Below are 12,052 nucleotides of genomic sequence, written 5' to 3'. Positions count from 1 at the left end.
ATAAGAATTATGTGCCGAAGGTTTGAGATGAATCCATCAAAGAATAAGAAAGTTATTGGAATTTTAATTATTTGGTTTGTGACGTCATATGCGATCAGCATTCCTACATAGCGAATGGTAAAAATCAAGGAAATGTCATTTTCTCTGAAAATTGGAAGTGGTTTTTTGACTGTAACTATTGTTTATCAATAGACAAATCATTTCACACCCGATCACGAAAAGAAAACAAAATAAGTCATCAGGAACCATTAAAAAAAATGAAATTCATGGATTCTATATTACATAACACACGGGGCACCTGCTCGTTTATGACGTCACAAATCCAAAACTTAAAATTCTAATAGCTTTCTTAATCTTTTACAAATATTTTTAATTCTGTTTTTTTTGCTATATTTACAACAAACTTTTCTTTAGGGTGAACTTCCCCTTTAAAGTAATGCTCCGAGCTAAGAATATTTATATATAAATATATAGAGTCAAATTCACAGAGCAAAATGCTAAACAGTTCATCAAAATCGGATAAAAAATAACGAAGTTATTGAATTCTTAAGTTTAGCAATATTTTGTTATCACATGAAATCATAATGGTTTCATTTTTTTCATGCATGTGTAAATGATGTGTCTCCCTGATGATGAAATATGTTGCAGCAATTTATAACTAATGAACTTAGTCAGTTGTCGATCCCTTTGTTTTAGTTCTTGGTAGAAAAACTGGTAATTAAACTAATTTCATATAATAAAATACAAAAGAACAAGTGGGGATATGACATCATCAGCCCACCTAATGAATATATATGAAGACATGCCTAGAACTCTTTCACCGGAATAATGCAAATCTTTAACAGTCAATAACTTTGTTATTTTCAGCATTTTGCTTTGTGAATTTTACTCTATTTATCAAAATATTAATATCTTCAGCCTTGAGCATCCCTTAATTTGAGTTCATTTAACTATATCACGAATGAGTTTATCAAAATCATATTGGGGGGAGTAATGGGGGTGGGGCGGGATTACTATAAGCGTATACTTCATAAATCATGATGTCGACATATTTCCGAATGTAAATGAACCCAAAAGAGGAATGATATGTTATTTATCCCATAAAGAGATCCCGGCAAAGAGATAGACGATAGAACTATTAAATTATCATAGAATTCATGATTATTATCCTTGAAACCAATAGGTAACCCCTTGGTTCGCTATACTTCATATAGACACTGATAAAGTGATTAACAAACATCTTACTACGCAACGTTTCCTAAAATAAAACGCTGATAGGGTCGAATCAATTTGTTTACCAGGAGAATTAACTTCCATTGAAGTAGGCCCTAGAGTTATATTGGAGGTGTTATTGCGCGAGCGTGTTGATTAACAAATAAGAATACGTGGACTTTTCGCATATTTTTTTTATCAACGGTAGGAGTCGAAAAGAAAGCCGCTCCAAAGCATAGCATTTTCTTCTTATCGAGAAAAAGAAGAAATAAATCCGCTCCAAGGCTTCGCATATTTTCCGTTGGTCGCATTGTTCTTCTCCAATGAGCCGCAATTTTGGTGAAAAGCGGCCGCAGAGCGCTGTCCGATCATCGCCTCTGCGCTAGCGCACCCGGCGCCCGTGCCGCTGGGCTAGCTGCATGCACGTTCCATAGGGATGCATACGCACTCACACGCAGGGACCCGTTCCAAGGACCCCCGTTTTCACAAACATTTGTAGTTCCGAAGCCCGTTCCGAGGACCCTCCTTTTTACAATAAGCCCGCTCCAAGGCCCCCGTTTTTTGTCTCGCCCGCGGCACATACCCACTACTTTTTTGGTCGAGTGCCCCCCCCCCCCGGGTAGCCGTCTCGAAGAGGAATGAATAAAGCTACATCAGGACTTGCGTATATACTGTAGGTCTATAGCACACCAAGTAATCCCTGAGTGCAAAAAAAAAATGAAGAGGGAATTAAATATCAAAGGTCACGCATACTCTGCGAGGGACTTATACATATGACTTAATATACTAGGCAATTGTGTTTTGCAAATACGTCATGATCAAAACCCACGTTTGGTACACTGTCATAATGACAAAACATGTGACTGAATGTTTATGTGCTCTATCCCTGTCTTGTATACTTTCTGTGATAATTCCAATGGGGCGACCCCCCCCCCCACGCCCCACCAACATTACATCCATTGAATATGTACAAAATAAAACAAATATATACATGTGAAAACAAAAATATAGGCCTACATGTGAAGCCATATGACAAACAAGTTTTCTTTATTTAAAATAAGCAACGTTTGCGATTGGTCTATCCCCACCCCACATACATTATTGCTTTATACGCCATTATTAGATTTTGGAGCACCGGTCTTTAAGTCATGTCGTTTGGAAGGAAGATGCACCTTCAGCATTGGCGATAAATGCGGAATAACTGTTTTCTGAACTTCACAGACAAACAAGAATTGTTGTAAGGAGCTTACAATATATTAACTGTTAAAATGGAGTCTGGGTTCCATGATACTTCAACTGGAAAGACAGGTAAGTGAGTTATAAAACCATGGATTTTCGAAAAAGGTTTGTTAACTTTTTTGGTAATGTATTTAAAGTTTTGGGGTTTGGGATATAAGAGTGCGATCAGTTGAAAGAAGGTAACATTCTTGAAAAGTATGTTATATATCTTTTTTTTTCAGGAATTTGATTTTCTTTGTGTGACAGGTGTCGCCAGGGGCTTCACAAATGGGGGGGGGGTGAAAGTTCCCCTACCCGCTCTCTCTCTCTCTCTCTCTCTTTCTATCTGACTGTCTCTTCATCTTTTTTTCTCTCTCTCATTAATTTACTCGTGGGAGGGGGCGGTTGTGGAAAGAGATAATGGAAATGGCGGGAAGCTTATGAATATGGAAAAATGACGGGGAAAGATGTCAGATAAGTTTTTTTTTTTTTTTTTTTTCTCTCTCTCATTAATTTACTCGTGGGAGGGGGCGGTTGTGGAAAGAGATAATGGAAATGGCGGGAAGCTTATGAATATGGAAAAATGACGGGGAAAGATGTCAGATAAGTGCAATAAAAGAGAGGCATGTAATGACCGACAAAGTAGGAAAAAAAGTTTGGCGTAGTGGAAGGAAACCATTTAGAGTTAAAGATATGATATATAAAGATATCATTCGCAGACAAAGTATTTTTTCTCTTATGATATAAAGCTGGTCAAATACATTTGCAATACTAGTATGCTGTGTAAAATGAAACACTGTACTGGCGTGCCGAGGACAGAGTGTCGACGGGAGGGGGTGGGGCGATAAAGACAGCTACGTATTTGCCCCCAAGTTCCCTGAGTTTTCTATATAGTGACCCCTTGCCCTTAAAGAGGAAGTCCACCCTGACATCATGTTGGTTTTGTATTAATGTAGAAAATTAAGAAAAATATATTGAATAATGTCTGACGGCAATCAATCAAAGAATAAGATTCATGAATATTTTTGATGACGTCACATGCAAGCAGCTAACCCATATTTGTCGTGGCATATAGATTCCACGATTGAAATGTGTATGATATTTACAATACACTCTAATGATATATGGAATACACGGGTGAAATGTTTTGAGTTTTCTGAGAAAAAGCATTTCATGGAATTTATATCACGTCATAATTGTGGTTCTGCTTGAATGGGGCGTCACAAAATAAAATAAAACATAACTTTTATATTATTTTATGGATCTTCACCAATATCTTTATTTCATTATTCTACTTTTATCAAAACTACTTGACGTCAGTATGAACTTCCCCTTTAAATCATATTTATTAATCTAATTTTATTTTATGTGCCACATTTTGCCTTATAAATCAGAATGCAGTCAGAGCAAGAAGTTATTTACTCCAGGCCCTCTAAGTGTCAGCCTCACGACTAAAGAAGCCATGCTTCAAGATCTAGGGTCCAGAGACCAGACATTTATTAACATCATCCAATCAGTTCGAGAAAGTTTACTTCAAATTGCTGGTATGAAATGTGGCCAATATGGTATAAATCATGGGGGGAGGGGGTGGAGCCGATGTGAGTCTTATTTTAAAGAGGGGACAACGTTATCGAGGAAGGGGGGGCAACAGTGAGTGATTGATTGATTTTATTTGGCAAGTCACCACAACATATATACAGTATAGCATTAAATTAAAACAACAGGCTTGCACAGGATGACTCACGAAAGCACGAAAGCGTATTTCAAGTGGATTATGATTAAATGTTGGACATTTTATCTGTCGGCAGTGTAATATAAAAAAGACATGGGACATGATTGACTGGCATCATTTTTTATGATGAATCAATAGCATGACCTAAAATCAAGAGGCAACGCGAATATTTATTTCATTTATTTCATCGAATATGATTGTTTTTCTTTTTCGTTTCTATTGCGCTCAAGGAGTTTCAAAAGAAACCTATACCTGCGTTCTCATGCAAGGAAGTGGTACTTTCAGCGTAGAGGCCGCTCTTACATCTAGTATTCCTCGAGAAAACCCTCGAGTAAGTAAATTTTCCAATTATCTTTCCCAATAGAGAACAGGCGCGTAGCCAGGGGGCGGTGGGGCGGTCGCCCCCCCAAAACGCCCCCAAAAAGAAAAAAAAAAGAGGAAAAGGAAAAAAGGGAAGAAAGATGTAGCTTTGATTTTTTTTCCTTCTTTTTTTGTCAAAAGAATATTAAAAACCTAAACGAAACGTTGATCTTCTCTCTTCATACAAAATTTTGCTTCCGCGCTCTGCGCGGGAAAAATGTCAAAATCGCCTTTCCCTTTCGTTTCCCACACATTTTATCAACTCCGTTTTTCCCCTTTCCGGCTGTGGGAATCGTATATTCCGTGCCAGAAATTATAAATTATACATGGGTGTAAAGAGTATGAAAAGTATTTTATTTAATTTTTTAAAATTGCATTGACACAAAATGTCGGCTCTTCTGTTCGGAGAGGGTAAACATTACCGTCACTTCCCAACTCCCCAAATGATATTTCTTTCGCTTTTTCAGCAAGTACTTTTTGGCAAAGTATATCTGCTCAAAGGGGGAGGCACTAAATTCGCGCCGTGCTATATGCAAAAGTATGGCGATATGAAACTTTATTCTATATTGCTGCACATCCATCCCCTGTCTTGTTTTGTGCCATTGATTAAAAATGTTTAACATCACTGAAGTTTCTTAATCAAACAAAAGGGAGCGCTTGATATGAGCAAAATTACACTTTTTTTTTCTCCAAAATAAATCACAAAGGTTTCCGTGCTTCGCGAGCATGGGAAAGGAAAATTAAGTCCCTTTTCTAGCTTGCATAATCCCTTTCACACTTTGAGCTTGTTTTCTTCTTAATCGAGTTATAGTCTAAGAAATATCGAAGTTATAACAGGTTAAAGTTTCAGAGAAATTTCTAAAATTCAGAACTTCAACGCCATTCGCGGGAATGAATAGGGCCAATTTCCTACCTGCATATATCCGTCTTCTACTCTGTTTTGCAACTTGAGTTAACTTGATTTAACAAAATTTAAATCAAATGTGATGTGACCAACTGACCAAGGTAGGCATTTTATACCACTTCTCTTCTCAATTTTTATAAAACGCTTTAGCTTCCGCGCTTCGCGCGGTAAGAGGAATTATTTCAAATTCTTCAAGCTCATAATATCTTTTGAAAATGTTTTTTTTTTTATCACAGCAGTTCAATTGAATTCGAGTTGATAAGGTACTAGAGACACAAGAGACGCCTTCTTGATTTGAATTTGATGAGATATCGAAAACTTCGTGCTTCGCGCGGGAGGGGGGGGGGGGACTCCCCCCCCCTCCCTGCACCTTCCCCCCGAGGGAGCGCGCTTCACGCGCTCTGTGTTGGAACCTTTGGTTGGAACGCTTTGCGTACATTTACCGCCCCCTCCAAAATTAAATCCTTGCTACGCGGTAGATAGAGAATTTTCATGAGCTTCAAGTACGTTATAGCGAAGTTCCATTTTAGCTTTGAGTCGTTGTAGAGAAGTTTCATTTTAGCTTTGAGTCGTTGTAGAGAAGTTTCATTTTAGCTTTGAGTCGTTGTAGGGAAGTTTCATTTTAGCTTTGAGTCGTTGTAGAGAAGTTTCATTTTAGCTTTGAGTCGTTGTAGAGAAGTTTCATTTTTATTAGCTTTGAGTCGCTGTAGAGAAGTTTCATTTTAGCTTTGAGTCGTTGTAGAGAAGTTTCATTTTAGCTTTGAGTCGTTGTAGAGAAGTTTCATTTTAGCTTTGAGTCGTTGTAGAGAAGTTTCATTTTAGCTTTGAGTCGTTGTAGAGAAGTTTCAGTTTAGCTTTGAGTCGTTGTAGAGAAGTTCCATTTTAGCTTTGAGTCGTTGTAGAGAAGTTTCATTTTAGCTTTGAGTCGTTGTAGAGAAGTTTCATTTTAGCTTTGAGTCGTTGTAGGGAAGTTTCATTTTAGCTTTGAGTCGTTGTAGAGAAGTTTCATTTTAGCTTTGAGTCGTTGTAGAGAAGTTTCATTTTTATTAGCTTTGAGTCGTTGTAGAGAAGTTTCATTTTAGCTTTGAGTCGTTATAGCGAAGTTCCATTTTAGCTTTGAGTCGTTATAGCGAAGTTCCATTTTAGCTTTGAGTCGTTGTAGAGAAGTTTCATTTTAGCTTTGAGTCGTTATAGCGAAGTTTCATTTTAGCTTTGAGTCGTTATAGCGAAGTTCCATTTTAGCTTTGAGTCGTTGTAGAGAAGTTTCATTTTAGCTTTGAGTCGTTGTAGAGAAGTTTCATTTTAGCTTTGAGTCGTTGTAGGGAAGTTTCATTTTAGCTTTGAGTCGTTGTAGAGAAGTTTCATTTTAGCTTTGAGTCGTTGTAGAGAAGTTTCATTTTTATTAGCTTTGAGTCGCTGTAGAGAAGTTTCATTTTAGCTTTGAGTCGTTGTAGAGAAGTTTCAGTTTAGCTTTGAGTCGTTGTAGAGAAGTTCCATTTTAGCTTTGAGTCGTTGTAGAGAAGTTTCATTTTAGCTTTGAGTCGTTGTAGAGAAGTTTCGTTCGCTTAAATGCGTTTTAGAGACGTTTCATTAGCTCTAATTAGATGTAGAAAAATTTCATTAGCTTTTAATAGCGAAGTTCATTAGCTTTAAGAGATATTTCAAGAAGAACTCAAACCGACTGAGGTAAAAGGATGTTTCCAAAAATAGAATTATAGTATGAATATATATAAACATAACAAAAAAGTAAATTCCCGCTAACATTTCACTTAAATAACTCGGTATGAGTATTTTGACACTTATAAATGATTCAATAATAATAATAATGAACCATTCTTTTATAGCGCATATCACAAAAAGTAAATTTAAGTCCCTATGCGCTTGAAAGAAGAAAAGAAAAAGAGAAAAAAAGAGAAATAGATATATGGTCAGTGTCATATAAAGATGAAAATACCTTGGCACAAATTCCAAAAAAAATTATTATAAAGAAAGAAAGAAATGTGTCTTTAAAAGACTCTTAAAACTCTCAATTGTATCGGCAAGTTTCAGGTTAAATGGTAACTTGTTCCACAGCTCTGCTGCAGCGTGTTGAAATGACCTCGCACCATAGAAATTTGTTAACACCGACTGGGAAGCCAACTGACATTTTGATTTCCCGTGTTAAAAAAAGGATAATGATCTCTTAAGTCTTGCGTGCACAATCAAAGGTAACAATTTACACGCTTCAAATTCGCAGGGAACATTTTGCCATAAAGAGTGATTTAAAAAAAATGATATTTTTCATACTCAACAAATCCTTTGTCAAAACATGATTCGTTTTCTTTGTCATTCTCGTCATTATCATCAAGGTTTTGTTACTAGTAAATGGCGCGTACGGTATGCGCATGGCGAAGGCAGTCAAAGTTCTCGGGATTCCCGAGACTGGTTTGGAAGTGATGACTTTTCCCGAGGATGAGAAAGTAGATCCGGCCCGGGTAGAGGAGAAATTAAAGGATGATAGAGGATGGACAAATGTTGGAATCGTTCACAGCGAAACAACATCAGGCGTCATCAATCCTATCAATGATGTAGGCAAGGTCGTGAAAAAGTATTGCCCAGGTATGATGGTCTATCCAACTCTATATTATTTCATTAAACTGATATAATAACAAGTTTTCGTTACACCTGTATACGTTTAAGGTTTGAATTTCAAAACTTCTGTCGGCACGTCATATTAGCTTTACGAGAGAGTGGGAGAAAATGAGCTACTTTTTTGTTTATTTTGGTTCCTTACCTCCAATAGATAGGCATACTTCATAATATTCCATACCATAATGTATTTAGTTCAAATGCCATTATATATTTTCCTCTCTTCACCTAATTATGAAGATATTAAATTTCATTTGATTTGTCAATCAAAATGACTATTGAATTTTAATTTTCAGATAATTTACTTACTGATCCATTTATTTATTCTCTCACCAAATCCCCAATACCATGCAATATAGACGCATCTTATATTGTCGATGCCATGAGCAGTTTCGGAGCGATTCCTATCGAATTTGAATCTTCTGGTATTGACTTCTTGATCAGTTCTGCCAACAAGTGCCTAGAAGGTGTCCCAGGTTTCGGATACACTATCGCTAAAATCGATAAGCTGGAGAAGTGTCAAGGTAATGATGGTTTTATGCACTTGCTTGAAAAGGGTGGAATATGTGATACAATTTGTTATATAAGTCATGCAAATCTATCACAAAATCAGATTTGGCGTAAGAAATTTTACTCACTCGCTTCGCGCGCTCATAGCTTTTTTGTCCCATATATATACGCCATATCTGACCCCTTAATTTTCATTCGCTCATTAGGCCGTTGGTTTTATAGATCCCATGGTGTACATGTGGGTCTATATAGGGAGGGGAAAGCATTTCGAATTTGAAAAAATCGTGCATTGCGACATTATTTAAAGATATTAAATCGGACAGACCGAATATCCGCCTTTTTAATCTCCAAAATGATCCATTCAGGTTATAATTGCCGATATCTCATGAAATTCAAATCTAAACCATTTACCCATTGATGCATTTTTTTTTACAATAGCTATCGGCGTTGATAGGGGGTGGGGTCCATGCATGGTCTGCCCATGTTGATATCTTTCTTTGATGTATCATTAATCACAGGTAACTCTCGTAGTCTAAGCCTGGATCTGTACGACCAGTGGCAAGGTTTAGAGAAGAACAGTCAGTTTCGATTCACCCCTCCTACCCACACCATATTAGCTTTTCATCAGGCACTCAAAGAATTTCAAGCCGAAGGTGGGGTTATGGCAAGATCAAAACGGTAAGAAGACCATTATACCTGTTGATTTGTAATCTTTCTTGAAACACTTTGTAGAGTGTAATCACTTCTTTTTAAAACTAAACTAATTAAATTTGTGTGATTTAAATTTCAGAGTCCCCGGAAATTCTGAGTTATGAACATGAACCTAAAATCTACAAACCTTTGGAAGAGTCGGAATAGGGAGATTTCGCACCGTGGCGCAGAACGCTTTCAAGAACATAGAAAATGTATTGCAAAATGCGTTTCATGACAAAGCGCAACCAAGAAGTCTTTGTCGAAAATTGGTGAATCAAAACAGCAGTTTCGTCCTGGACTCTGGACAAACGACACATTAGATTTTTTCATCAGCTCCGAAACTTAGACCAAACTGCTGTGCCGGTTCATCAGTTTTCGACAAAGAGCTCATAGTTCTTTTTTTTTTACATTTACTTTGTTTTTTTAATCAGTTCTGCGTCGCGGTGCGGAAACTCCCTATTGGTGAACAGTAACCAAAAGGGGACATTTTTTTTAACTTAATAGGATTCCTCTTAATTTGAAAAAAAAATAGCTCATCATCTTTTCTATCCCTCTATCGACCCCTCCTTTCGCACTTTTAACATTTAAAAAATCCTTCCTTTGCAGGTACAAGGAGAATTGTCAAATCTTACGAGAAGGGATGAAAGAGTTTGGATTTCAAGAGTTTTTAGATGATACCCACGATGGTTATATCATAACATCTTTCTACTACCCAAACCATCCAAACTTTGATTTCACCCAGATGTATCAACGGCTAAGCAAATTGGGTAAAATTATTCGTTTTGCTCGTATATAATACTCCTTATAACATTTGCTTTTCTCTAAATACGTCATTACAGTAACTTTCTCCCACTTTCTTTCCAGTCTCCATGCATCTTACCCGCTCTCTCGCTCACTAATTGAAGGGCCAAGAAATCATTTGATTAATAATCTGTACTAATATCTAGTTTTATCTGTCACTTTCTTCTGATAAAATGAATATGAGATTATTTTGTTTATTGAAGGTTTTGAAAACTTAAAATACATCTGGATGGATCAAGAAATCCTTTGCATGAAAATGGGGGAATGACTGATCATCGCGGTCATATATCAACTCAATTTCGCAGGTTATCGCAGTTTATGTCGGACAAAAATGTATTTGAATATTTATTAAATACTTATCTGCTTAATCAATTATCTCTTTTCTCTATTTTTTTCTACCTTGATCGTTTGCACAGGTTTGGTTATCTACCCTGGTAAGGTGACAAAAGCAAAATGTTTTCGTATTGGAAACATCGGTCATCTATTTCCTGATGATATGCGCCTCTTACTGTCTGGTATCCGTCAAGTATTCAACGACATGGACATCCCACTTCCACTTATATAATAATAATAAAAAAACGATTTACATAATATAATGAAAGTAGATGTACAGTTTTATTTGTTAATATTTCTTCATCAATTTTCATCGTTTACAAATGATTACAATCGATTTATGAATGTTTGATTCAATTCCACTGCGTTGAAATTGTATATATCAATATGTTTTAGACAATGATAGATATGTTCTGAGATTTCATATTCCAAGTTCAGATATTCTCATTTTTTTCTTCAAAAGTCCTTACTATATATTGTCTTCAAACAACCAGCCCCCAAATTGGTAGGCTATTACAATTTTCCTGTATGAATATCTATATCTTCCTTTCTTGTCCCTTGAAATCGTACTTTCTAGCTTTTCTAGGGATAACTTTGCTGAAGGTATATACGAACTTATAGAATATGTAATGTACATGGATTACTTGGAAGTCTGTAGGCCTATATAGCTTGCCACTGCGTTAATTGGAAAATTATGATCAGTTGATATATTGACGTATACAATAGTATTATTGTCATTATATGTGCTTCAAATGTCTTATCATAGAACTAATGAAGCTGCTAATTTGACTCATATTGAGTTGATCCTTTCATTTAGTAATTCCTGTAAAGGAAATGCAGACATCACTTTCAGAGGGTAAATTGCCAATTCGTCTACTGCCAACTCTCCCACTCACCACATGGTCTACTTTAATTCCGTCCATCAACATTTCGTCATTTAAGTATATGGACTAGATGGTTATTGGACCAACTGGTTATTAGACGGAATGGCATTAGACTAAATGAAAGTAGACCATGTGTTGAGTGGACGAACTGATGGTAGATCAAATGGTAGTAGACGAGTTAGAAATTGGGCAAATTGGCATTAGACGAATTGGAAATAAACCACTTCAGAGGAGGTGATAAAGATCAACCTCCAACGTCAAACGTCACATCAACGAAACCAGACCGATCATTTACCTTATTTCAAATTGAATATCGTTGGTCAGTTTGGAATCGGTATGATTAAGTAGACTATCTCGCCATATCGACATAACGTCGACTTGCCAAGATGTATCTCGACAGTCGACATGAAGCACCGCACATACATCAGGGAATGGCTCAATATTGTGTTAGTAATATTGATTGTGATGTGCATGTCATCCTATTGTCAATAAATATCAATTTATTCGTTTGAGATGTGTTAGTGTCATCTATTATTGAGTAATATCTTATCAGCTTATCAATTTGTTGAATAAACAAATGAAAAACAAGTCAATGAATATATTGTAAAAAAGGTAAGCTCTAATAAAGAAAAGAAAATAGATTAATTAACCAGGAACTGATTGACTTTATGAAGATCTAGTCCATATTTAATCTTCTTCCATAGCACAGACCAATGTGTTTTAGGATGATACTGATAGACATAGATCTACTTTTCATAAAACAATGTGAAATATAAT

The 12,052-nt window shown here is 36.3% G+C and overlaps 1 protein-coding gene across 2 annotated transcripts; it reads left to right on the top strand.

Annotated features, from left to right (window-relative positions):
- The first annotated feature begins 2,203 nt into the window (after positions 1–2,203).
- On the top strand, positions 2,204–11,789 carry LOC129265833 (2-aminoethylphosphonate--pyruvate transaminase-like). 2 transcript variants are annotated; one of them, XM_054903763.2, is made up of 8 exons: positions 2,204–2,520; positions 3,825–3,974; positions 4,393–4,493; positions 7,775–8,024; positions 8,414–8,578; positions 9,083–9,242; positions 9,864–10,024; positions 10,475–11,789. In XM_054903763.2, the coding sequence occupies exons 1-8, from the start codon at positions 2,481–2,483 to the stop codon at positions 10,621–10,623; spliced, it is 1,176 nt and encodes a 391-aa protein (XP_054759738.2). In that variant the 5' UTR covers positions 2,204–2,480; the 3' UTR covers positions 10,624–11,789. The 2 variants fall into 2 exon arrangements, with proteins under 2 accessions (XP_054759738.2, XP_063958509.1); XM_064102439.1 differs by lacking the exon at positions 3,825–3,974 and having other exon boundaries at positions 2,307–2,520.
- The last annotated feature ends 263 nt before the right edge of the window (positions 11,790–12,052 follow it).

This window comes from Lytechinus pictus, chromosome 7, assembly GCF_037042905.1.
Source record: "Lytechinus pictus isolate F3 Inbred chromosome 7, Lp3.0, whole genome shotgun sequence".
In the NCBI taxonomy this organism is placed as follows: Eukaryota; Metazoa; Echinodermata; class Echinoidea; order Temnopleuroida; family Toxopneustidae; genus Lytechinus; species Lytechinus pictus.
Note: the sequence above shows the minus strand (reverse complement) of the source record. Positions and strands in the feature narration are given on the sequence as shown.